The sequence below is a fragment of the Cucurbita moschata genome, unplaced genomic scaffold, assembly GCF_002738365.1.
Source record: "Cucurbita moschata cultivar Rifu unplaced genomic scaffold, Cmos_1.0 Cmo_Scf00106, whole genome shotgun sequence".
Classification (NCBI taxonomy): Eukaryota; Viridiplantae; Streptophyta; class Magnoliopsida; order Cucurbitales; family Cucurbitaceae; genus Cucurbita; species Cucurbita moschata.
In genome coordinates, this window is record NW_019268622.1 from 247,972 (window position 1) to 273,829 (window position 25,858).

General features: G+C 36.8%; 2 protein-coding genes and 2 non-coding genes across 6 annotated transcripts; 1 reads left to right on the forward strand and 3 right to left on the reverse strand.

Moving 5' to 3' along the window:
• Positions 1-2,890: 2,890 nt before the first annotated feature.
• On the reverse strand, positions 2,891-7,576 carry LOC111439761 (respiratory burst oxidase homolog protein E). The gene is made up of 11 exons (XM_023077281.1): positions 6,820-7,576; positions 6,585-6,744; positions 6,359-6,521; positions 5,471-6,280; positions 5,229-5,324; positions 4,455-4,570; positions 4,173-4,343; positions 3,939-4,104; positions 3,489-3,683; positions 3,286-3,414; positions 2,891-3,212 (listed from the first exon to the last, which is right to left on the reverse strand). The coding sequence occupies exons 1-11, from the start codon at positions 7,349-7,351 to the stop codon at positions 3,024-3,026; spliced, it is 2,727 nt and encodes a 908-aa protein (XP_022933049.1). The 5' UTR covers positions 7,352-7,576; the 3' UTR covers positions 2,891-3,023.
• Positions 7,577-11,240: 3,664 nt separating this feature from the next.
• Positions 11,241-11,313, reverse strand: TRNAA-UGC. The gene has a single exon. It is a non-coding gene; the product is annotated as a tRNA-Ala (tRNA).
• A 5,229-nt stretch (positions 11,314-16,542) lies between these two features.
• On the reverse strand, positions 16,543-16,615 carry TRNAA-UGC. The gene has a single exon. It is a non-coding gene; the product is annotated as a tRNA-Ala (tRNA).
• Positions 16,616-18,947: 2,332 nt separating this feature from the next.
• LOC111439779 (50S ribosomal protein L15) lies at positions 18,948-24,714 on the forward strand. 3 transcript variants are annotated; one of them, XM_023077306.1, is made up of 7 exons: positions 18,948-19,442; positions 19,538-19,595; positions 19,690-19,738; positions 21,267-21,761; positions 23,475-23,558; positions 23,660-23,749; positions 24,208-24,714. In XM_023077306.1, exons 4-7 carry the CDS (start codon positions 21,354-21,356, stop codon positions 24,472-24,474), a joined length of 849 nt encoding a protein of 282 aa, XP_022933074.1. In that variant the 5' UTR covers positions 18,948-19,442; positions 19,538-19,595; positions 19,690-19,738; positions 21,267-21,353; the 3' UTR covers positions 24,475-24,714. The 3 variants fall into 3 exon arrangements, with proteins under 3 accessions (XP_022933074.1, XP_022933073.1, XP_022933075.1); XM_023077305.1 differs by lacking the exon at positions 19,690-19,738; XM_023077307.1 differs by lacking the exons at positions 19,538-19,595; positions 19,690-19,738.
• The last annotated feature ends 1,144 nt before the right edge of the window (positions 24,715-25,858 follow it).

Genomic DNA, 25,858 nt, shown 5'->3' on the forward strand with positions numbered 1-25,858 from the left:
GGGATCCTGTTTTAGAATAATGATTTATTGTATAGTTTGCAAGCTTTTTTTTTTTTTTCTATTTTTAATATCCAAGAATGGATGGTTTTACTTTAGAATTTTTTAAAAAATTCTGGAACTTTATGAGAGCTAATATCACGGCAGTATTACAAGAAGATTGTTTTTCGAAACGGAGTTATCAATGGCAACCTGAATGAAACATACATGTCTGGTCTCAAAAAAACTGTATGCTCGGACTATTGTAGACTTTCATCCCATAAGCCTCACGACGGTCTATATAAAATTATAGGAAGGGTATTATCAGAACGACTTGTAAAGGTTCTCCTCTTCACAATAAGAGGGCAACAAACAACTTTTGTAGAAGGGCGAGAAATTCTTGATGCATTCCTCATGGAGAACGAACTCAGATGAATGGGAAAGAAGAAAACAAAAAGGTGTAGTCATTAAACTTGACATGGAAAAGTCCTTCGACAAGGTTGATGGGACTTTTCTCGAGAACATTCTTGTGGCAGGCTGTGGCTCAAAATGGCGAAGGTGGATTAAAGGATGCATCTCATCCACAAACTTCTCCATCATCATCAATGGAAGACCGAGAGGAAAGATTTATGTCACACAGGGTCTGAGACAAGGAAATCCACTATCCCTTTTTCTTTTCATCATGGTAATGGACTGCCTCAGTCGCCTACGAATAAAAGCATAATACGAAGGGTAGATAAAAGGTTTCCAGATTGGTAAGAAAGCTTGAGCATCAACCATCATCAGTTTGCGGACGACACAAACCTCTTTTCTGACTTTGTAGATGCCTCTTCCATAAAAAACATGATTGAGATGGTAAACTACTTGTGGAAAGAGAGCGCTCACCTTGTTCAATGGAATATTATAAACCTTCCAACAGAAAAGGGAGATCTCAGTCTTATCTCGATAAAGAAGAAGAATAAAGCTCTCGTCGTCAAATGGATATGGAGATATCATCGTGAAGAAAATGCCTTAGGGAGAAATCTTATAAAGGCTAAATATACTCATACATCAAACAAAAATCACCCCTCCATCTTCTACATAACGGCCTTAGAAGTACATAAAGAAACATCAAAACCTCATCACCTACCCCGAACTCGCCATAATGTGGGTGATGGGGGAAGCACATCATTTTGGACCGACTCATGAATTGAAAACACCACACTAGCCTTGAAGTATCCACTTTTGTACAGACTCCCTCATAACAAAAAAGTCACGATTAAAAAATGTGGAATGTGTTAGGATCGCACAACAACGCACACACTCTGATCAAGATGAACATAAAAAACAGGAGCAAGAAAATTCAAAAAGGAATATTGGCTAAAGATTTGATAGATACTTCAATATATACACAAAAGAGAATATATAAAATGAAGAACGTACATTTTCAAAGCACTTGTATACATCTGGTTTCAATTTATTAAATATATAAGGAATATTGACTAAAGATTTTAGTGATGGCTTAAGTATATACACAAAAAGAAAATACATAAAATAAGAAAAATACATTTGGAAAGCACAGCATTATATATATACATATCATTTCAGTTTACTAAATATAGCTTTTAACATATTTAACACCTAAATATTATCTACCAAATATATTTCTACTCCATCTTTACTAAATATCTACCGGTACAAATCTTTACTAAATATCTATCCTATATCTCATGTCTACCAGATCTTTTACTATAAATAGTCATCAGCTCCATATCCATGTTAACCCATTTCAAGACCTAAATGGTAAGAATTTAAAGGATAGTAAAGCAACGGGCTGGGCCAAATTAAACATTGACCTAGCCCCTGTGGTAATGTCAAACAAAGCAGACTCACTGACTTGGCTCCCCAGCCCCTATGTGGCTTTTCTATCAAACCCTTGTGATGGATATGGAAAAAAAGTAGAAGCAATAAGTCTCACGCTAGCAAAGACATTATGGAAAGGACATCAGCCTAAAGAGGTAAAGTTCTTCCTTTGGAAAATAACCCATAAAACCATTGGCACAAGTGAAAATCCACAAAAAAAGAATGTCTTACATCACTCTTTCTCCAAATTGGTGCCCACTATGCAAGAAAAAAAACAAATCACAAAGTCAGTTGTTTATGCAATGCATATACACTCATAATTTATGGACAAACGATTCTCAATAATATTGGAATGGCATCTCACATTTCCTAGGAGGTAAAGGAATTTTGGATACGGTCTTAACGTACCATTAGTTCATTTTTTCCTTTTGGAATATGGGGAAAGAAAGAAATCATAAAATATTTATAGGAAAGACACAGACCTACACAAAACTTTTCGACAATGTTGTTTACCTACATCTTGGTGTAAACTCTCTAAATCTTTACCTCCTATAGTTATACCTCACTCCTTGCAAATTGGAGAGGTCTTTTGTAAACATCATGGATTAATGTCTGTATCTATTTGGGCTCCGTCTTATCTATAGAACATTATAGAACATAATTATTGGTCTTTCCAAAATGTATGGGTCCCAAGATAGTTGGTTTATAAAAACATTTGTTTCCTCAATTATATCATCAAATTACTATTCAATCATTGGACTTCAAAATTTAAAATTGTTTCATAGCTGTGTCGCATCCTTTTATATAATCAGTCTTAATCTTGATTTCTATGATGCTATTATTCTATATTATTTGTTAACATGTTCTTCCGATACCATTTAGGTTGCCCTTTCCAATAGCTGTTCTTTTCACGATGAACACATTGACAAACCCAACATTCTATTGCGGAATGTTGTGAACGTCGTTAATAAACAATCATATTTTGAACGTCTCGACACATTATAGTCATATCATTGATTAGTCTCGGCTCAATTTGTGTAATGACCCAAGCCCACCACTAGCCGATATGGTAATAAAAATTGCATATTATTTTCATTCACTTATTTGATATCGTTATATGGTTAAAAAAAATACACATAAATGACGTATAATATATGGTAATTGAATCTACATCTAACTATATGTTTATTTGGTTTAGTTAAGTTTTAGAAGTATTCCTTATGAAACTCGAATCTTGTTGCAGTCTTGCGAGTAAATTCCAGTGATAGCCTCTTCAGCTCTTTGGCTAGCATTGGCATTCCGCAATAGAACACTCCCACCGTCTTGTAAGCGTGCTTCGACGCTATTCGCCCGAACACCTCCTTCCAGTCTGGCCTCGCGAAGTGAGTCCTCGCCTGCCAATTTTAAAATCTTTTAGAGAATAAGAATCGAATTGAAAAATGGGTTGAAGATAGCGTCGTTACTTACTCGAGTGCCGGAGAGGATGTCGACGCCATGTTTGGCATGGTTCAATGCTTGAACCATTGTGATCAATGTGCTCCTTGCATCGCTTTCTTCGTATACACTCGTCAAGTAGTTGTGGAGTTCAATTTGGCCCTGATTCGTTCGTTTGTTCGTTAGTTCGTTCGTTTCACTACTTGATTTAATGTCTTTGTTTTTGTTTTACGTACCTTCCTATCCATCTCCGCTACTTCATCCATCACCCCTTTGAACCACTCCAAAGAGCCAGCCTCCCTCGTCACCCAATAGAAGTAAGCCTGCGCCTGTCCCGTCCCCGTCCTGCTCTGTAGCTTCCTCTTTCCGCTTGGCGTTGTGTTTAACGATCCAAAGCTGTCTTCTGATCTGCTTGTTTCTGTTGTCGATTCCTATGTCATTAATAGAAAACATGAGAATCTTAGACTCAGTTTCGTAATGTAACAAAAAAAAAATTACAAGTGGTAGTAGTGTGTATAAGCTTAATTTTAAAATACTAGAAACTAACTACTAACGGGTTATTAAACGGAACCTTTAAACTATTTTATTTTATTTTATTAATATAAGACAAGCTAAAGAGGTCCAAAGTTGCATTTTTATATCGAGAAAGAGGTTCAAATTTCTATGTAAATAAGTTTTTAATGTACCGTTGGCGTCTGTTCTTCAATGGTTCTCGAGTTGTTGAGAAGATCCTTAAGGATACTAACAAAAGGGGTGGCTCCAATTCCAAGTCCAACGAGGAGAAGCACATCGTAGTTTTGGTAATCTTGCGCGGGTGCACCATACGGCCCATCTAACAGCAACCTTGGCTGGCTGAACGAACCATCACAAAGTTTAGAAACTAAATAGACACGAGTAGAAACGATAGAAAGACACGTTACCTTTTTCTTTCCATGTTGACCAAGTGGCCCAATTTGGCTCTGGCAAGGACAGGTTTGGAGTTAACATGGTCAGTGAAGACACGCTTGAGTTCTCTGGTCCAGTCGCCCACTGTCCTGATATGCACACTCAGATACTCGTCTCCTGGCGCTGAAGTGATAGAAAATGGGTGCCTGAGCAGGTTTGTTTTCAGTGTTATGCTTCTTTTTTTCTTTTTTTTTTTTCTTTCTTTTTTTTCCCCCTTTGTGTTGAAGAAGCAAGTAGATTTGGAGTTGTAAACGTACCATTCAAACTGGGAAATTGAAGGACATTGAAGGAATATGTACTGCCCACTTCTGTATTTGAACCCTCTTGGCTTCAACGTCACTAAGCTGAACACATTCCCCGGTAGTACTGATACCTGTTCATTTCAATCATTCGAACCTTTTAGTCCTAAAAAAAATTTATGCTACTTTCCTACAGTAACAGCTCAAGCTCACATACACTTTTAGGGGCTTTTCCCTCACGATTTTAAAATGGGTCTATTAGGAAGAAGTGTGTAGTCTCACTTGCTGACACACGGCCCAATGTCGGGCTCTGATACCATTTGTAACACATCAAGCCCACTGCTAGGTTTTGAAACGCATCTGTTAGTGAGAGGTTTCCACACCTTCTAAAGAATGCTTTGTTCCTCTCTCTCCAACCGAGGTGGGATCTCACAATCTACCCCTTTGGGGGTCCCACACTGTCCGATATTTGACTCTGATACCATTTGTAGCTATGAGATTTCCACACTGTGAGATCTCACAATCCACTCCCTTAAGGGTTCAGCGTTCTTGCTAGCATACTATCCGGTTTATGAGATTTCCATACCCTTATAAGAAATGTTGTTCCCCTCTCCAACCAATGTGGGATCTCACGGTTATCATTTCGAGAATTTAGCGACCTCAAAGGAAGAAGTAGATGCTTTGTTTGTCGAGTTCAAACTCAAATTTAACGACATTTAACGAATACTTCTTGTTATGGAACGATCGAAAAATTAATCGAACAATCAAATGAAATGGAAGATGGTACATTACCTTCAATATCTCAACAGAGTAATACTCTGATCTGCAGGCTCGGAGGCTCCTCTCCCCAAGATACAACAGCAAAGGAAAAACGATATACACCCAAGTCTACCACCAAAAAAACACAAACAACTCGAACGTAAACATATGAATTCTTAGCTAAATTCTAAAGCAAATTCGAAGAAACTCGTGATATATATAAGCTTAATATGCAATAAAAAACCAAATAGCTATCAAACGGGGTGTCGGGTTACCGTTTTTTGAGTCCAGCTATGAGCAAGAAACAAGAAAGTCCCATGAACAAGAAGCAAAAGGTACACAATTCCCATAAGATGATGAGAGTACCAAAACGCATTAAACCCAGCCAATCTGTTCAACAACCAAGGCAATTTCACAACATTCCTCCTGAACCGATGAGTAGCAAGTGTAAAAGAAATCCCCATCAAAACCACCATCACAATCCCTGTTACCCCTTCAACACTCATCAAAAGCTCCTTATAACTCGGCTTCTTGTTATGAAAATCACTTGATATCACTTCGAATTCCTCGGGCGACGACCTCGCCAATCTCGGAAAGTCACACGCCAGATGAACCCCGCCGTGCACGACGATCCCGACTGCTATGAAACATGCTATCAGCTTATGAAAATTGATGTTGTCGTCGAACGGAACGACCGATCTCGCTGCTGTCGATCGGAGCCAAGTGAGAGTGTTACGGCAGACAGGGAGGAGTATTAAGGCCATATTGAACTTCAGTGTCTCGGCAGCGCCTTTGGCTGTGGGAAGACAATACCCCATTATGTTAAAAGCTGCTCTGTTTTTGTATTGAAGGAATTTCCATACGAACAGAGCTGCCATTGTTGAACCCCAGAGGAACAGAATCCAAATTCTTTGCCAATTTTGAAGGATTACAGAATGGAGCGTTGTGGTGGCTGATTTAATAATGGTTTTGGGGTTAAATGAGCTTAGATTTTGGCTCCATCCGACACTTGTTGCTGTGCTTAAAGGTCTGCTGTAATTCATATATGTGTCTCTTTGTAAAAGCAGAGTCTCCAGCTGCCATAGCTGAATCAATCAAAAAATTTCACAACGTGTAAGAATTCAGAAGAAACCCACATGTTAAATTATTAATTAAAACCATACCTCGATGTATCCGAGGTTTTCTGGGTCGAGTTCTTCCATGATCAACGAAGCATATTCCTCAGCTCGTTCTTTGAGTCTTGCAAGATTGTTGGCAGAAGCGCTTAGCATGATCAGCTCCTGCACTTCATCTCTTGTGATTCTACCATCTTCATTGCTGTCGGCCCTGTTCATGTTGGTCGGAATTACTCACTCGATTTACAAATGAATGAATTTGAATCATTCTTACATGTCGAAGAAGATTTGAAGACGAGCGTCAAAGCTTTGATCAGAAATCTTCAACCAAAATTCATGTAATTCCTCGACGTTGATTTTGGAAATCCTCAATCCTTTTCTTCTTGCTAATGCGTCGAAGATTCTAAGCGCAAACTCCTTAGAATCCATCATTCCTGTCAGAAATTCAATTACTGTTAATGTAAATTTTGGAGTAGAAATTGTAAATCCAAAATGGGTTGAGCTCCCACCGATGCATTCTGCAAAATCATCTCTGGCGAGGAGTCCACCTTGAGCCAGAGAATGAAATCTGGACTGGACTCTGCGCCAGAGCTCGTTAGCGTCAGAGGCGCCGGTAGTGTTGCTGATGAACCTAAGGCCACGAAGGGCAGCCTGGGCGCTAGATCGAGTGCGCTGCAGCTGGGCATTGAGACGGCGGGCGTCACGGGCAGACATGGGTACCGCCGCCGTGTCGTCTCTGTCGAGAGACGAGGCGGTAGAAGCGCGGGAGGAGGCAGAGCGGAGCCAGGGGAATTTGCTGCGGATTCTAGCGGTGATGGAGAGGAGAGAGTCATCCGGGAGGGGGTCGGGAGGAGGAGGAGGAGGAGGAGGAGCAGGAGCAATGCTGCGGAGCATGAGGGAGTCGTTGTCGAGTTCCAATGTGAGCTCGACGAAGTCCTGGTGGTTAACGAGGTCGTTTAGGAAGAGGGGGAGCATCCCTTGGGGCGGGGGGTGGTGGGAGGCATCGGCGTCGGGGCGGGAGTAGGACCAGGACCTTGTCATTGAAGAGAGGAGATGGGAGAAGGGGTGGGGGGGTTTGATTGAAGTTGGTGGCGATGAAGCAGAGAAAAGGGGAAAAAGGAAAAAGAAACACACCTCTCAACCAATTCCAACGCACACCATTTCAACGCTTTCTTCGTCTCAATATATATAATTCTGTGTGAACAAATCAGAGTGCCACCAACATACAATACAATACCGCACAATCCAAAGCACACGCACCTCACATCTTCACATGCCTTCCATTTTTGTTACTACTAAAATACTCTCTTTTTTTATTATTATTATTATTATTATTATTTTAGTTTAAGCTAAATTAGTAAAAACATCCCTAAATTTTAAAAAATTAATTTAAAATACTCTTATACTTTATTAACTATTAATAATTTATATTAAAAAATATTATTGATGGATTCTAAAATACCCTTTAAAGTTTAAGAATGTTTTACAGTTACCACCCAGCTTTTAAAAGTTTCTAATATGTTAAACACTTTTTTTAAAACCATAAAAAACAGTCGGTCAACTAATTTAACTATTAGTACTATATTTCAAAAAAAAATACAAATCTTTTAGACATCACTTTAATATTCTTGAATTTGTAGAGAAAAAAAAAAAAAGGTAAGAAATGGAGCTGATTTATGAAGCGTCCACATTTATTAATATTTTTTCAAATTTTTTTTATTCTAGAGTCCATAAATATTAATGCTATTTTTAAAATTTTGATAGATATTTTTTAAACATAAAAGTAATAAATAAAAGTATTTTTTAACATTTAAAAACAAGATTTAACTAAACTTTTTAAAATTGAAAAATATTTTTGTTTATTTTTTATTTAAAACAAAGGATAAGGCTATTTTTAATAATATATATTATTAAAAATTTTAAAATTTTAAAAATATTTTTGAGAGATTGTAGGATGTTTAGAGTTTTTTTAATAAATTAATTTAGATATATATAGATATATATATATATTTAGATTTGGGGGTGGTGAATGCAAATGTGGTTGTGTTGTCCCATCGATCTCATGCATCAAAAAAATTATTTTAATTGTTTTTTTATAAAAAATAATAATAAAATAAAATTAAAAAAAAAAAGAAGAAGAAAGAAATGAGAGTATTAATAAGTATAAATAATAATGATGCATAAGTGATGGATGGATGATGATGATGTTGGTGTTTGTTTGAATTTTAAGCTTTTTTATTCTTTCATTATAAGAAATATTCATTCCATACCATAATATTACTCCATCATTTCCTTTTTTCTTCTCAATTTTATTGCTTTTATATATATATATATATATATATATATATATATATATATATATATATATATACTTAATTCAAATTAGTAAAAAGGATTATCCACGTAATCATTGTTATTAATCTAATTATTCTAGAACAACACGTAATTTCCAACTAAATTACATCTTACGCAAAAAAATAATAATAATAATAATAAATAGAGTACGACATAATGATTGTTGGTGCAGCTGAATTTGAATGCAGTACGACATGTCGAAACTTGTAGGCTTTATAAATGAAATCAAAGTACACCCCATTTCTTAAGGGGATGTACATGGATTTGCGTGCATGCCCTTTTCATTTATTTTTTATTTTTTATTTTTTACCTCAAAAACCTTCTTAATTTCTAGATATCTTACGTTCAAATCAAAACGTAAGATGTCTAGAACAGAATGAGTTTTGGTAAAAGTGTCAGTTGAACCCGAGAACTCGAACTAACCCACCCTGAATAATAAGAGTTTGGATTGGATTGGGTTAAATATAATTTGGGTCGGGTTGGATTGGTTTTTAAGACTCAATCACGTTTGGGATGGGTATGGGTTTAGTATACAAAGATCCAAGTCAACCCGATTGCATTAACAAAAAAAAAAAAAAAACGAGTTTTTCTGGCCTAACCCTCGTTCTTCTTTCTCGGCCCTCTACCCAGTAGTACAATACAACTTTATGCCTTATGAGCCTCACCTGATGACTCCAGTCTCTTCCTCCCTTTTTTGACGTGACACGGATAGCTCACCAACTTAGTACTTCTTTACCACTCGCTGTACACTTCAATATTTTTTTGTTCTTCACACAATTCCTACTCAAGTACACTCGGCTCTTCATCTTCTTCGTTCTTCCTTCCTTCCATAGCACTCCTTCATGCAAGCTCACATATGATAGACGCATAGTTGCAGACTTACACTCCTTGTAGGCTTGCAAACGTGCCCGTCACACAATCGCATTCTTCGTCCATAGTAACTCAATTAACACATTTTCTTTACTTCAATGTGTTAATACCTTTCGTTTCATGTGTTTACATTATCCGTGCAATTAATTCACAATTAAATTTTTTATTTTAAAATTAAATAATTCAAGAATCGAGAATAGAGATTAAATTCATATCGAAATGGTTTAAACATTGATGGGTGATAAGTTATCTAATTAGTTTGTTTTCCCATAATAATATTACCCAAAAAAAAATTATTATTAAAATGTTTCTTTTTGTCGGAAGCCTACGTGACATCTATTTTTGGATTAAAAAATATTTTTCTAATTTTTTAACAAGTTAAATGAAAAAAAAAATATATTTATTTTAAAAATAATAATATTGTGGCTGGATGAGGCAGAGTCAACTATATATTATAGAAATGTGGTGCACAATGGCATGATGTGCAATCATCCCTTGATTTTGTCCCAACTATACTCTCTCTACACAATATGATAATATGAATTTTCTTCAAACCAACGAATTAAAATATTATAATTTTTAAATTTAATTAATTAAATCAAATCACGATTAATTTTATATTATTACACATATTTGTGTAGGGACCCATATCTAAAGTGATGAAGATCCCGGTTGGAAAGACGGGGATAGAGCAAAGAGAAGATTTGTCTGGTAGACTAAACACGATAATAATAATTATTATTATTATATTTTTCACATTTATTATTTATAATTTATATTATAAGTAAATAAGTAGAAAAGGGTAGATGCAGAAATTGGAAATAGAAAGGTAAAATGTAATTATCTGAAGTAAGAAAAATGGAATGAGAAGAGAAATAAATTTTATTATTATTTAATTCAAAGGTCGGATTCAATTGACATGAAGCCAAACCACACCCGTAAAAAGAAGAAAATAATAATAAAATGATAAAACAGAATATTTGGAAGCACGTAGCTTAATTTGATAATTTGATTATGATAAGTAAATTACCAAAAAACCACACCCACCCGCATCCCCCCACCTCGACATTTTTATTTATTTATTTATTTATTTATTTATTGATTTATTTTGGCATTATCACATTATTGTGTTTGAAAATAGTCCCCTTTCTTTTTGCTTCACTATCACTCTTTTCTTTATACATTAACTCTTTTTCAAGCATCCTCTGTTCTTCCCTCTAAATAAATAAATAAATATCAAAATTAAAAACAAGATAAGGCAACAAGTAGAGCTGATGATCGTGTGACTCTGTCTTCTCACTCTCGAGTTAGTCAAATAATTAGAATTTTGTGTTAAAGACCTAGCTGACATGAAAGCTAGTAAAAGGGATTTGGAACGGACATGCGAGCATAAACGACACACCAACACATATAATTGGGAAATCAAGCACACGATCATAGACCACATAACTAAGATAAAACATGACTTGATATTGAGCACCTAACATACAACTTATGCATGACTGAGTCAACTAAGCGATATTCATAAAATTAGTGTACTAATTTTTTTTTTCTCTCAAAAAGTTAAATAATTATTTGTATTCACACATAAATGCCAATCACGGACAGGTTTGGATTTAGTTAGTTTTGGGCCGGCCCAGTTCTGCAAATACTAGAAGCCTTTTTTTAACGTTTTCTGAAAAGGACAAAAAATTAAACAAGAAATTGGAGATGCGGGGTATCGAACCCCGTACCTCTCGCATGCAAAGCGAGCGCTCTACCATGTGAGCTACATCCCCTACTTGTTTATCTTATATCCAAAAGAAAATATCGAATATAGAAAGACAAAAAACCAACTTTTTGTCAAGACCAGTTTACGGAGTTGCAGTGTCAACCTTAACCCGTTTCTACACTTAATAAGGGTTTTTGTCTTGAGCTAACTACCCGTGTAATCCCAAGTCCTTCCTCAAAACCAGTTTAACGAGATCGCAACGTCAACCTTGTCTCGAATCTAACTCAATAGTCACTCAAGTGGTCTTAGGGATTCTATTAAGCTTACTTAATCTTTCTTAGATATCGTGGTGGTTTACTAGATTCTAAAGGACGTTTAAGCGGTTTAGTCCATATCTCATGTTTCCAAGACCCTTAGGGTTATCCCTTGGGCTATTTTGTCCCCTAGATGCACTCATGTCTAGAGCTCTAATTTTCACTCACGGTTCTAGGATGCTTGATTTACTGGAAGCATTTTGACTTCGGTCAACTTGTAAACCTCTCTAGCTTCGACACCCTAATCTTAGTTTTGTTCGCTTATGCAGGATTTACTAGGGAGATGTTCCTATCGACCATCTAAAGCTCGAAAAACATACTCTAATCATTCATACATGTCCATCAGGGAAATATTCCCTAATCATTCATACATGTCTTTTCCTTTTATATTGTTTCTTTCTCTCTTGCTGATTTAGATTAAAAAATGTGCGTGTCGTCCCCAACAAATTTGCTGTCAGAGTTGCTACAACAAATATTATCACTAACAGGATCGCTCCCAGATTTGCTATAGCATTATGGTTCGGTATAAAGATTCTCTCTCTTTATAAAATAAGTCAATTATATATATAATTAAACTAGGTAACTTTCAGTAATTGATCTCTCCACTCTTCCTTTTTTTTTTTCTTTTCTCATTGTCCTCATTTTGTATTTCTGTTTTCAGAGTATTTATCAAAACATGATTCACATCTTATTCCTTTTTCGTCAACTTAGGTTTTTCTAACGTTTCATTACACACATATAACCATTTCTTATAAGAAAAATAACGCATTTCTCATTTTGATTGTAATCCCTCACAATACTTCTGGGATGAGTGTCTCCACTTAGTGTAGATCACTTAAGTCTTCAAGGGATGACTATGTAAGTTACCACTTACTCTCCCTTGGCTCGACTCTCTTGCTAGTAGTATCTAGAAGTTTTCAATATGACCACATTTGTGATGCAACTCATCATTTCTAGCCTAATTGTCTAGGGACAAGTGATTGATTGAGTTCAGGATAAAGACTAGAATGAATCTTTACGGGGAGTCTTAACAATAAGGACAGTTTTTCTTATACATACTGCCTTCGATTTTGTCACCTCCACCAATGATACAGATTTCTTGACATCGAGAATTGGATAAGTTTTTTTTTTTGTTTTTTTTTTGGTATGTGTGGGGTGGTAGAATTATTTTAATACTCTCAAACTTAAACTAGTCATTGTCCTCGATGAGCATTGGTGTAGGTGTGGAGTCATTCTTGGAAGTTAGTTAAGGGGTGGTAACTCCGGTTTATAGTTTTTGTTGAAAAAAATAGTCTAAGACTACCTCCAGCAATGAGAATTATGTTGACTAAGGTGGATTTTAATGGATTGGAACCAGCACAAAGTAGCATTATTACATATGGATATATAGATCCAGCTTCTAGGGTGCATGCATGAACATCATCGAGAGTCGTATGGATATAACCATAAATAACTAAACAAAATATGATGCATGCTTCTTAGTAATATAATAAGGTTGCAAAAGGTGAGGACAAAAAGTTCCCTTTGTCTTTAGACATGTTCAGAGGAACTGTTCTCGAATGAGATGTTTCTCTATGGCCCAATCCTTCAAAAAATCTCAGAAATGCTAGGCTTGTTGACTTGGTCTTCAAAGCTCTTAAAGAGTGGATAGGTAACTAAGTAGAGTTGACAATTACAATCGCACTCTGGGAACTTTGTAATGCAATTGTGTTTTCTCACTCTGGAGTTAGTCAAACAATTAGAAATTGGGTCATTGTTGGCACGACCAACGTATACTCAAACCTCCAACCCTATTTTTAAGAAAATATTATAGAAAACGAGAGTATAACGGTTTTAGAAAATGTGTGAAAATCGATTTTAAAAAATAATGTTATATGCAAGCAAGAAAAATAAGCTACAACCACAATTTTGATAGCGTGTAACCCGAGTAAAATAATTGACGATTAGTCATACACCTCGAACTTACATAATAAGAACAGTTAAAACCTAGCTAACACGAAAGTAAGTAAAATGAGCTTGAAATCGACATGCAACCATAGGCAACATGCCTTGGACACATATGATTGGGACTTCAAACACGTGGTCACAGACGACATGCCTTAGACAAGCATAGCCGTGACACCGAGCACCTAAACTTCAACTTGACACATGCATAGCCGTGACACTGAGCACCTAAACTTCAACTTGACACATGACTCGATGCATGACTGAGCCTGTAACGATCTGGGAAAGAAAGAAATATATATATATATATATACATATAATAAAAAATAAATAAATAATAAAATAAATTAAAAAAAAATTAAATTAAAAACTCAGTTGCTGGAAAACCCGCGAGTTTTCCGGCGACCGCCGAGTTTCGCGGAACCCACGCGAAACGACGGCCACAGCACGCCCAGCCCTCAGCCCACGACACCCAGCATCTTGAGAACACCTGCAAAGGGAGAAAAGAGAGAAAAATTTCGAGAGAGAGAGAGAGATTTCGGACAAACGTCGGCGAGCGTCCAGTTTCTCCGACGAGCCCTCAAACCACCCTCAAACCGACACCAAACGACCTGTTACCACCATAAGAAGGATCCCTAACAAAAGCACAATAACTCAGGGTGCGTTTTGGGTTATTTCGTAAGCGTCGTCGTCGATAACCGAGGTCGAAAAATTAAGTTTCTTAATCGATTCTTAGATCTATGGCTTTTAGGAGCTTTTAGGCCGCAAAACTCCCAGAAAAGAAGAAGGACGACGAACAAAGAGAAAAAGGGAAGGAAGAGGACCGAAATCGGCAACGAAAACGCCGCGGGAAGGAGAGAGAAAGCTCGCCGGAAAATTGACCTAAGTCGGGTAAGGAAGACAAGATCCACGGATCCGGGTCAACCCGAACCCAGAACCCGGGAGCGTCAGCCCGTTCCTCCCTTGGCCTCTGCCTTCGGCCCAGCCCAACTATAGCGGCCCAAACCTCAAACCGGTCCAGAAGCTACGATTCAGTTGAACCAACCCAGACTAGACCCGCGGTCCACTTGAGCCAGCCTGCAAACCAAACACTTGCGGCCTAGCCCAGTAAGCCGAGGCCCAACGATTAGTCTTGGCCCAGTAGCCTTCTACAGCCCGTGACCCGAACCACGACCCGAACCGGACTGCGACCCGCGCTTCGACCCGACACTACCGCCTGACGTGGCTCTCTCTGCTGCTACCACGTGTCACACAGCGGCGCAGGCAGTCCCTCGGCTCTGCTCAACGCAAACGGCTCGGGCTCCCTCCGGTGACGCTCCGGCGGCTCCAGCGGCTGTTCGGCTCGGCTCACATGTTTTTCAGCCCGGTTTCCACTGTTTCGACCCTCCCGAATCTGTTTTGGGCCCCGATTAAGGTATCCGAGGCCGTTTCAGAGCCGTATTTCACATTTATTAAATTATAGGTAAATTAATTGTGAAATACTAATGGAAAGTGGTGGACGGTGTGATAGGAAACAAACCCCAAGGACGTAGGAAGCAGCTCTCACAGAACGGGAGCTTACGTTTAGCTATTTAGGGAGTACTTCGGCCAAGGTCAACCAAGTAAGTGGCCTTACTATAGGATAGGCTAAATAAATTGTATGATGCTTGATGATATGTGCCAGTATATACATATTTTGTTAAGTGACGCTTGATATGTTTGACGCACATTGTGGCATTATGATGAGCATGATGATTGCATGATTTTTACCTTAATATGATGATGTTTTCCATATTGAGCATGCTAGATGATAATGAGTACCATATTGCATCATGTCATTAGATCGACGTAGGACACAACCCTAAGAGCATGAAAATGATATTAATATAAATATCCACGAGTATGCGTTACCTAGAGTAACAAAGAGATGAGACTAGAAGGTTGTGTCAGAAGAGACATTACGATGGATTTAGAGGGACCTCATGCATTTTGTGTGTTCATAAGCATAGGGCTACTTCCCCTAGAGATGATGAGTGCGGACGCACACCTTATGATGAGCGCGAATGCGCACAGGTGCGAATGCACACAGATGAGGGTGTTCATGAGGCGCATGACACTATGGGGTTCCGCTGACCTCCGGACGTCGCTACAGATTAGCTTGACCAGAGGGTCTAGGGGGTGTGCGAGCGCTCTGGGGATTCATACTCGCACGTGTGAGTCGTGTGTAGGGAAGTACTACACATCCAATTTGTCAGAGACTGGAGGCCACCCCTAAGATGATTAGAGATAGGTCCTTATTCATGATTGCATGTGTTTGCATTAGCATGGCCCCCTATAGTGGGGTCACTTACTGAGTATTTCCAAAATACTCAGGCCGTGTGCCATATTGTTTTTTCTGGTAAAGGCAAGGCGCCCATGTAAGGTTGACGGCGGCATCGTGATCAGAGACTGTGACGCGTGCATAGGGTAGTTGCATATTTAATTCCTAGTCTTGGTTAGGATAAGGCGTTTGCATTTCATTCATTTATATTAATTAATTGTAATCGTTTTATTTTATCTTTTTGAACTCCAGCACGATGTTTGAAACACGTAAGTCCGGCAGTGTTTTCCAATGTTTAAATGTATTCTGAAGTTTTAAATTTTTCCGTTAATAAAGATGAACACTCTTATATTTCTATTCTGCATTAGAGATGAGCATGAGACGTTAGTGACGACTCTAGATATGTGGAAATTTAGGGTCGTTAGAAAACAAGTTTGTTGAATGAAAACATAATTTTTTTTACGGGTTATAAAATATTTTTGGTGTTTAGAGCTTTTAAATTTGTAACAGTTTTATCCTTTAAATTTAGTATTTAAAAATTTATAATAGCTTAATCATGCACGGTTAACTATTCTATCAAATTAAGTATTAATTTTTAATATGTAATAATTTATTTTTAATTTTTTATTTATAAATACATTTGATCACGACTTGGGATTTAGTTGGTTTTGGCCCAGTTCTGGAAATATCTACAGACCATTTAACGTTTTCTGAAAAGGATAAAAAAGAAGCAAAAATTTGGAGATGCGGGGTATCGAACCCCGTACCTCTCGCATGCAAAGCGAGCGCTCTACCATGTGAGCTACATCCCCCAACCGTCAGATGAATTAAATTTTTGCGTTGATATAGAAATATTAAATTTAGAATTCTAATTGGAAATATAATAATTATTTAAATTAAAATTAAATTTAAAAAATGGAGATATAAAAAGTATTTCTAACTTTTAGTCAGTATTTATTTATTGGTATCAAATAAATTATTGAATAAGAATTATTTGATAGATGATGTCATGTTATTTAAAAATAAGAGTAAGTTGAATTTATTAAACTAATTTTGTTTTGTTTTTATTTAAATCCAAAAGGGAAAAAAAGGCGAAAGATGAAGATTTAGCAATTTGTGGGCCTTGTGTTGGGCTGGCCCAATTCCAAATATATAGGTTGAGCTGGCCCAGTCCCAAATATGTAGCAATTTAGCAATTACCCTATTATTTAGACTATGCTTCTAGGGTGCATGCCTGAACATCATCAAAAGTCATATGAATATTTCCTAACAGCCTCGCTGCTCGAACTTTCTCAACAGCCTCCTGTGGTTGAGGTATGCTTCTACCATTGTCCTTGCACCACATTTTGACACTCCGTGCTAACTATCTCTAAGACTGTTTTGAGTTACACATCTGAGGAGATACTACCATTTTATTAAAAGTGACATGGTTGAAGGTTTGTAGTCGATTAATGACCTGAGGGCTCCAATGAACTACTTGTGCTCTGGTTATTAAGTTGTAGTCTTTATCTTGGCTAGCATGCGCCTAGAATTCCTTCACCACTGGAACTACAACTTTTTATCTAGTGTGGCATAATATCTCCCAACCGAGGTTGATGATGTCCTTTAGCAATGATTCGAGAAGGTAGGAAATCGATGAAAATGAAAATATCTTGACTTATCGCTCAAGGTTACTGTCAAGAAGAAGGTATAAATTATGAAGAAACTTTTACATCTATTGCTAGATTCATAACTACTAAAATATTTCTTGGTTTTGTTTCTTATAAGAAATCGTTCTTGTATCAAATGGACGTAAAAAGTGCATTTCTAAATTGGTTATATTATATAGAAAGTTGATGTAGAATAACCCCTCGATGTTGAAAGTTTTGATTTACCAAATCGTGTTTATAAGTTGAAAAATACTATTTATGGCTTAAAACAAGCTCCAAGAGCTCGGGAATAACCTTAGAATAGGAAAACTTAATAATACTCACGGTATTAAACTAAGAAAAACAATAGAAAAATTGAGATTAGTGCCACGTGAGAAATTAGTTTCTTCCTTGGAATTCAAATCAAACAGCTCAAAGATGGTATCTTAAAGTCGAAAAAGATACATTAAGGATTTGCTCAAAATATTCAATTTAATGAAGACAAAATTATAAAAAAAAAAAAAAAAAAAAACTTTGTGACTACATCCCTTACGTTGACAATAATGAAAAAGATAAATGTGTGAACATAAAAGAGATACAGCTAGTAGACTTGATATGATGTTTATTGTATGTCTTTGTACTCGTAACAATCCATTTTTTAAAGCTTCAAATCACCACCCCATTGACACAAGGATTAAAAGGTGCTATAATTTATCTCATTTTTAAAAAGAAACCACTAGATGGGAATTTAGAACATAACAAATTTCAAAATGTACGAAACTTGTAAACATTTAAATACAAATACGAGTCCCGAGTGTTAAATACAATTCTAAATAAAATAAAACATAACATGAGTACAAAAATCCCACACAACATCATAAAACTGAAATAACACATATCTATGGTTTCTTTTCTGGTCAACTAACCTTGAATTTCTTATTGTCTCATAATACCTTTGCTTCATTGGCGGTTGATTTCCAACGAAAAATAATTTTCTTAGACATCATTTGATTTTAGCTCGAATCTCACACGTGTTTGTTGTGTTTATTCAATCCGTACATTCCCAAGTTAAACAACCACATGAAGATTACAAAGACGAAATTTACTTTTTATTGGACCTTTAAAATTTTTTGAGCTGATAAAATCATTTAAAAGTTGTATGATATTTTAAATTTTGGTATAGGTTGGTTTCTCTTTTTTTTCCTTGAACTTATTGAATATGTGTGATGTGTGACGCCTGAATAAACCAGAAATATATGAATTAATTGAATATCAGGTTTTGGATAGAATGACTGAAAAAAGTTTAAAAGAATTGAAAATTACTAATTATATCCCGACCTATTTTTTGGTGGTTAAATCATAGAAATTTTAAGATTAAATGTGAACAAATTTATGTTAGTGAATTTTTTTTTTTTTTTGTAATGAGTGAGACAAAATATATTTAAAAAAAATTAAGTTAAAATTAATAATGAAATATATATATATATATTTTTTCTTTGAGTTTGTCGTTCAAAGGAAAAGTAAGGAAACCTGATTCCCCAATTTCACTCCCCGTCCCTACTCAGTCGCTTTCTTCTTCTTTGGTGAGCCTTCCACCGGCGGCGTTTGTCGAGCAGCACAACCTACGAGCTCTAGTTCTACGCGACGGAGGTAACCTGCGGCGAAAGCACCTACACTCCGACAAGCAGATCCTCACAACCTCGACGGCGTCTTGTTGTGCGCGACGACACCCACGCCGCGGCAGCAATCTTAACGTCCAGACTTCTATTGCTCTGCAGCGACGCATCTTGCCGACGATTCGTAGAGTTCCATTTGCTCTACGGCGGGAGCAGATTCCAGGCACGAATAGAAACGCCTCTAAACTCGTGGGTTCGACGTATTTATTAGCGAGCGAATTTCAGCAGCAACCTACTCCTCAATTGATTTTGATTCAGTTTTCTCGTATCCCGTAGAAATCAGATTTGCGATTTTGAACTTGATCACGTTCCAGAAAAGATTTTAGTCCTTATTGGTAACGTTTCATGGGTACATTTGCTTTTTCTTTCTTACGGATTGAATTTTAAGTGTTTGAATTGGATTCTATTGCTTGGTGCTCTTCTTTTTTAGGTTCTTACTAGTTTCGGACTCCTTCGAACACATTTCAGCAAAGACCTAAGCTCTTTTGGTAAGATTTGGGTGTAACGCTGCTTTTAATCCATTTCAAACTCGATTAAAATGTTTTTGATTAATCTCTAACCCTTGGGAACTCTTGGGTGTAGAGTTAGACTTCATTCGGAGTGTTCGAACTAAGGTTTAAGGTCATATTTGGTAAGAGCGGCCCTCTAGAATACTCTTTCAGTTTGAATAAGGATTTTGAACTAATGCGAGCGTCCAAGTATTTCTTTTTGTTTAGGACCCCTTTGAATTAATCTAGGAGCACTTTAGGCAGGTAGAATTTTACGTTGTTTGATAGTATGTTATTCTTAAGTTGTGCTATATTTATTATTTATGATGTAAATATCTGATGCTCTTAAACCAGTATGGGCTTTGGATGGTTAATCATGCTCGAATGTTGTGATGACTAACATGCTGGGAAGCCGTTGAAGATTTTATGTTTATAAGCCGTTGAGAATGTCTAATTATGCATATGATTTCAGTTGAGGGCGTTTTGTTGTTCATGTGAGAAAAAGGTTAGAGTACTATGTGCATTTGTAAAGGAAAGTAGGGTGCATATTGGTGTGCCTCGGGTGAAAATGGTTGAGGGGTTATATTTAATCATTGGATTAAGAGGAGCATCGAGACCTTGGGTAAAAATGCTCAAGGGTCTATGGGAGTCTACAGAGACAAGTATTGGGGCTCATGAGAAAAAGGCACAATATGTTGCCAAGTTGTTGAGGCCTTGGATAAAAATGGTCGAGGGTCAATGCATACTTCAAGGCCTCAGGTAGGTCAAGGGTCGATGCATAGTTTGAGGCCTAGGGTAAGTCAATGTCTAACACTGCATGCAGTAGAAAACGTTGAGGCCCTAGATAAAAAGGTAAGGGGTCGACATATCTTGAAGGAATCCGTCTCAAAGAGTTTTGGTGAAGGCTAAATATGAGTGTTGAGTGACTCAGTAAAGTTGAGTGAGCTTGTCGAGCTTGAGTAGACATTGAGTGTGCATTACATGATGTGCTGATTCATGCATTTAGTCTTTTGTAATTGTTATTTATTTTACACGTATGATGAGCATGTGCAATTTTTGTGAATAGTATGATGTGTGCCTTGTATATTATTTGGTGGCTCCTCAAGCATGAGTTGCTTACTTAGCATGTGTTATGTACAGACCCACCAACATATTTTGTAGGTGGTGATTATTTTTACTCAGCATTGTGTTATGTATTAATCCACCAACGATTAGTTTGTGTTTGATTATTTATCTTATACCACTATTCAACCCAACAAATGAATAAAAAAAAGACAAAGATTAACTTTATTAGACTTTTTCGATGCATCCCCAAGGTTTTGATTTTGTGTTTGATGTTTTCTTTATCTTCGCTCTGAAATACCATACTGTATCTATGATTGAGGGGTGTAGGAACTCTATTCTTATTACCTCTACTTTGACTACATTATTTCTGCTTGTTTTTTTTTTTACTTTTTTTAATTTTTAATTTTCTACATAGACTCCTCACGTCTTATACTGTAATAGTTACATCATGTTTTGAATTATATTGGTGATTTTGTTAAGTGCTATTCTGTTCAGTAGGATATAAGGAAGAACCTATTTTAAAATACATATACATGGTTGAGCTAGATATTTTCCACTTGATATTCTGTATATTACAAAACTTAAACTATTCCATTCATAATGTAGCAATCATTTAGTCTCTATCCTGCATTGGCTTGAGGAACAGAGACAACTAGTGAAATTTATTATTCGATCTGTAAAAAGGAGAAGGAAATGCTACGAAGACGGCTGTGTTACTTACTATCTAGCTCATTTGCTTCAGTTCGTACTAAACCCCCACCTGCTTTTGCAATAAACCAAGCAGTATCACGTCCATTCCTAGAGTTCCAGCAAAACCCTAGCCTTGATCGGAGTGTAGGTTTCCCTCTTTCTGGGAATGTCCTTGGTTTTCGAGCTTACAGCCTCTTGAGCTTAAATGATCTGAGAGACAAAGTTCCAAGGAAACAGAAGACGAGAAAGGGTCGTGGTATTGGTTCTGGGAAGGGGAAGACAGCAGGCAGAGGTCACAAGGGTCAAAAAGCGAGAGGTTCTGGGAAGCTAGGGTTTGAAGGGGGTCAAACCCCACTTCGTCGTAGGCTTCCTAAAAGAGGCTTTAAGAATCCTTTCAGCCTCACATTTCAGGTATTTGACTTGTGTTTTCATGTTATTGTTTTGTTGCTTGTGATCCATATTTTAAAATGCCCACTAAGGTGTGCGCCTTGGTGTGCTTAAACCCAAGGCACGACCTATGTGCCTTGCTTCAAAGAAGTGAGTCTCCCTCATTGAAGCCTGTTGGATGATGAAAGTCCCACATCGACTAATTTGGGGAATGATCATGGGTTTATAAGTAAAGGAATACATCTCCATTGGTATGGAGGCCTTTTGGGGAAGCCCAAAGCAAAGCCATGAGAGCTTATGCTCAAAGTGTGGATATCATACCATTGTGGAGAGTCGTTGATTCCTAACATGGTATCAGAGCCATGCCCTAAATTTAGTCGCGCCAATAGATAGGCGAATCCAAATGTCGAACAAAGGGACTCCAGAAGAAAAGGAGTCAAGCCTCCTCGAAGGCAGTAAAAAATGACTAAGACTCCAAAGGAGTCAAGCCTCGATTAAGGGGAGGCGTACTTTGTTCGAGGGGAGGTGTTGGATGATGAAACTCCCACATCGACTAATTTAGGGAATGATCATGGGTTTATAAGTAAAGGAACACATCTTCATTGGTATGAGGCCTTTTGGGGAAGCCCAAAGCAAAGCCATGAGAGCTTATGCTCAAAGTGGACAATATCATACCATTGTGGAGAGTCGTTGATTCCTAACATGGTATCAAAACCATACTCTAAACTTAGTCGTGCTAATAGATAGGTAAATCCTCAAATGTCGAACAAAGGCTCCAGAAGAAAAGGAGTCAAGCCTCCTCGAAGGCAGTAAAAAATGACTAAGACTCCAAAGGAGTCGAGCCTCGATTAAGGGAAGGCGTACTTTGTTCGAGGGGAGGTGTTAGATGATAAAAGTCTCACATTGACTAATTTAGGGAATGATCATGGGTTTATAAGTTAAGGAATACATCTTCATTGGTATGAGGTCTTTTGGGGAAGCCCAAAGCAAAGCCATGAGAGCTTATGCTCAAAGTGGACAATATCATACCATTGTGGAGAGTTGTTGATTCCTAACAAAGCCCACTTGAGGCATGCATCTTAGCACTTGTGTTGTGTGCCTTAACGCCTCAAACTTGATTTCTTTTTTCTAATTTTTAAGGAAGAAATATATTAATATTCTTACATTCTCGAATAAAAGCTCTATTTTCTTTAACTTTGTATCATCTTAATATTCATCATACTGTTTTTCTTCATATCTTAAAGTTTTATTTACATTTTTATTGTACGCCATTAAAAAAAAAAAGTCCATGCTTAAGGTCCCAAAAGACTATTGTGCTCTGGTGCACCTCGAGCTTTAGAAAACATTGCTTGTGATTATTATTTACTTCTCAATTACTTTGTTTTTTTTGGAGGAGTAAGATTAATTTAAAGATGCTCGTTTAACTTTATGCAAATATTGATGCCAAATTGTGTAATGAATTCCATTTTCATCTTGATGATAACAAGTCTTTAATATCGATATCTACTAGTAATTTTATTTCAGTAAAATAGCATGTGATACGAAATTCATGTTGCATGATCTTTAAAAGAGTTACCTTCTGCACTTTGCATTACTTAATGTATAACACAGTTGGTATCTTCTGATGTGAAGCCCCTAACAATATTATTATGTATAGTGCAAAAGACAATTCTTTTTGGGCATGATACTTTTTCCTTTAGTGTTATGATATTTCTTGATTCTTTTGTTTTATGACAGCCAGTTGGATTGGGAAAGATTGCTAAACTTATAAATGCTGGGAAAATTGATTCTTCTCAATTAATCACTATGAAAACACTCAAGGTATCATGACTTGTATCTTGATTAGTCTTATCAAAAGCCTGAAATACTTGTTTTCTTTTTAATATTGTATTTGATTTATTATCCTTACCATTGTGGAATAGGATACTGGTGCAATTGGAAAACAAATACAGGATGGGGTGAGGTTGATGGGACGTGGTGCTGAACAGATTAAGTGGCCAATTCACCTAGAGGTAAATCTTCAACAAAAAAATGCTTCTTTTTTTCCTTTTTCTGTTCTGACGTTGACTTCTAAACCTATATGCTCCTTAGTTAAGCTCATATTTTGTATCAATTACCTATAAATCTGAGGTGTTGTGATGCTGCCAATTTGAAGCTAGTGCACTCTTCTGGACGAAGGTTCTAGTGTTGTCGATGTTCTTCCAGGGTTGCTTCTAGCTGTCTTTCTAGTCTAGGTTGGGATCCAATTGCTTTCAGATTGCCCGTATTTGCTATAACAAAAGGAATATTTCTTCCGTTTATGTAGCTTTGTAGACATTGTTATTTGCTTGTGATTGATGTGCTTAGGCAAGTTTTGTCATAGTTAGAGCTTTCAAGTCTCCCATCTTTAACCATTTGGATTGATCTCAATAGCCTCCGATCTAGCTTCTTCTTGTGCTCGGAACTAATCTTAAATACGTGATGTTTTCAGGTGTCAAGGGTCACTGTTAGGGCGAAGGCAGCGGTGGAAGCTGCCGGAGGGACTGTTAGAAGAGTGTATTACAATAAATTAGGCTTTCGGGCGCTGCTCAAGCCGGAGTGGTTCGAAAAGAAGGGTAGACTGTTACCACGAGCAGCTAGGCCACCCCCAAAGCAGCAAGACAAAGTTGACAGCATTGGCCGCTTGCCTGCGCCCACTAAACCCATCCCTTTTTCGGTTGAAGATGGAGGAGGGGCAGCTTCCAACGTGCCTGCATAGGCAATCATGGTCATTCCCATGAAGGATATTAACTTTCGATTGTCCCTTTGAAATGCATGTTCTCTGGTTGGTGCTTTTTGTAAGCCGGTAACCATTTTGTTTCTACATATTTTTTAAGGTTCAATGATGGACGGCCGCTCTTCACAGACGTTTTCAGGATTCCGGGTGGTAATAGTAATCACCTCATCTTATTAACTATCATGTTCAATAAAGATAATATGTGCTTAACTATTAGATATATACTTAATTTTGTGCCTTCAAAATAAAAATTCAAGGATCTATTTACTATATATATATATATATATATTATTTGAAGGAATACTTTATAAGAATGTGTGGAAATATTCAGATAACTATGTCTGGCAAGATTTGTGTATGAGAATCTAATCTTCAGGTAACTTACATATTAGTTCAAAATAATTTAAATTTAATTTTATTAATTTCATGTTACAATTTTATACAATTTATTTTTATTAACATTCTCCTTGTGCCACGAGGGACAAGGAGAATAAGGAGAATGTTAGAGCCACTATGAGAAATCAAAATTTTGAAACCTAGTTCGAATCTCGAACATAGGTTTTTACAGGTTCATATTGTTTACCGACTATGAGACTTGTATTATGTATGGTGTGAAAAAAGAAGTGAATAGCCCTTTGGAATCCACTCTTCTTAAATTCGTCTTAGGACGAGGGACCACACAAGTACATAAGCTAGGGCTAGGCAATAGACCGACCAAGTTTTTAGAACTTAAAATCCAATACTTAGGACTTTGGGGCTAGGTCCACTGCCTTATGGTCAGGTGAGTATTTTATACTCACTTTAGTTTTTACTATTTTCAGGTAATCACAAATTGTTGGGGACACGAGCGGTCTCAAGCAAGTAACCATGGTAGATAGCTTAGGTTTGAGAGCTTCCATCGGTTTGTGTTTTTTTTTTCCAATCTAATTTTTGGACATCGTTTCCTTATTGTATTTAAACTTAAACTATATTTTGTATATGGTGAGTTTGTATATATGTAAGGTTTTATGTTTTAAAAGATTTCATGTCTCATCGTTTTAAAAGGCAAAAGAATATTATATTTTTGTTCTTCTCAAGTTAGCCTACACCGTGATTCATGCTCTAAACAACTCGAAAAACGGGTCTTGATAGTGACCTTATGGACTTACAAATTATAAGCTCCAATAATACAAAATTAATTAATTATACTCTTTAATTAATTATATTTCATTCATTATTTATGTATCACTGCACTAGAGTTGCACTCACATGTCCGGTAGGACAAGTTGTACCACTAGTACAATCATTACCAACAGGTTGATCTTTCACGAGCTCTTTGTAAAAAAAAAAAAAAAAAAAAAAAAAAAAAAAAAAAAAAAAAAAAAAA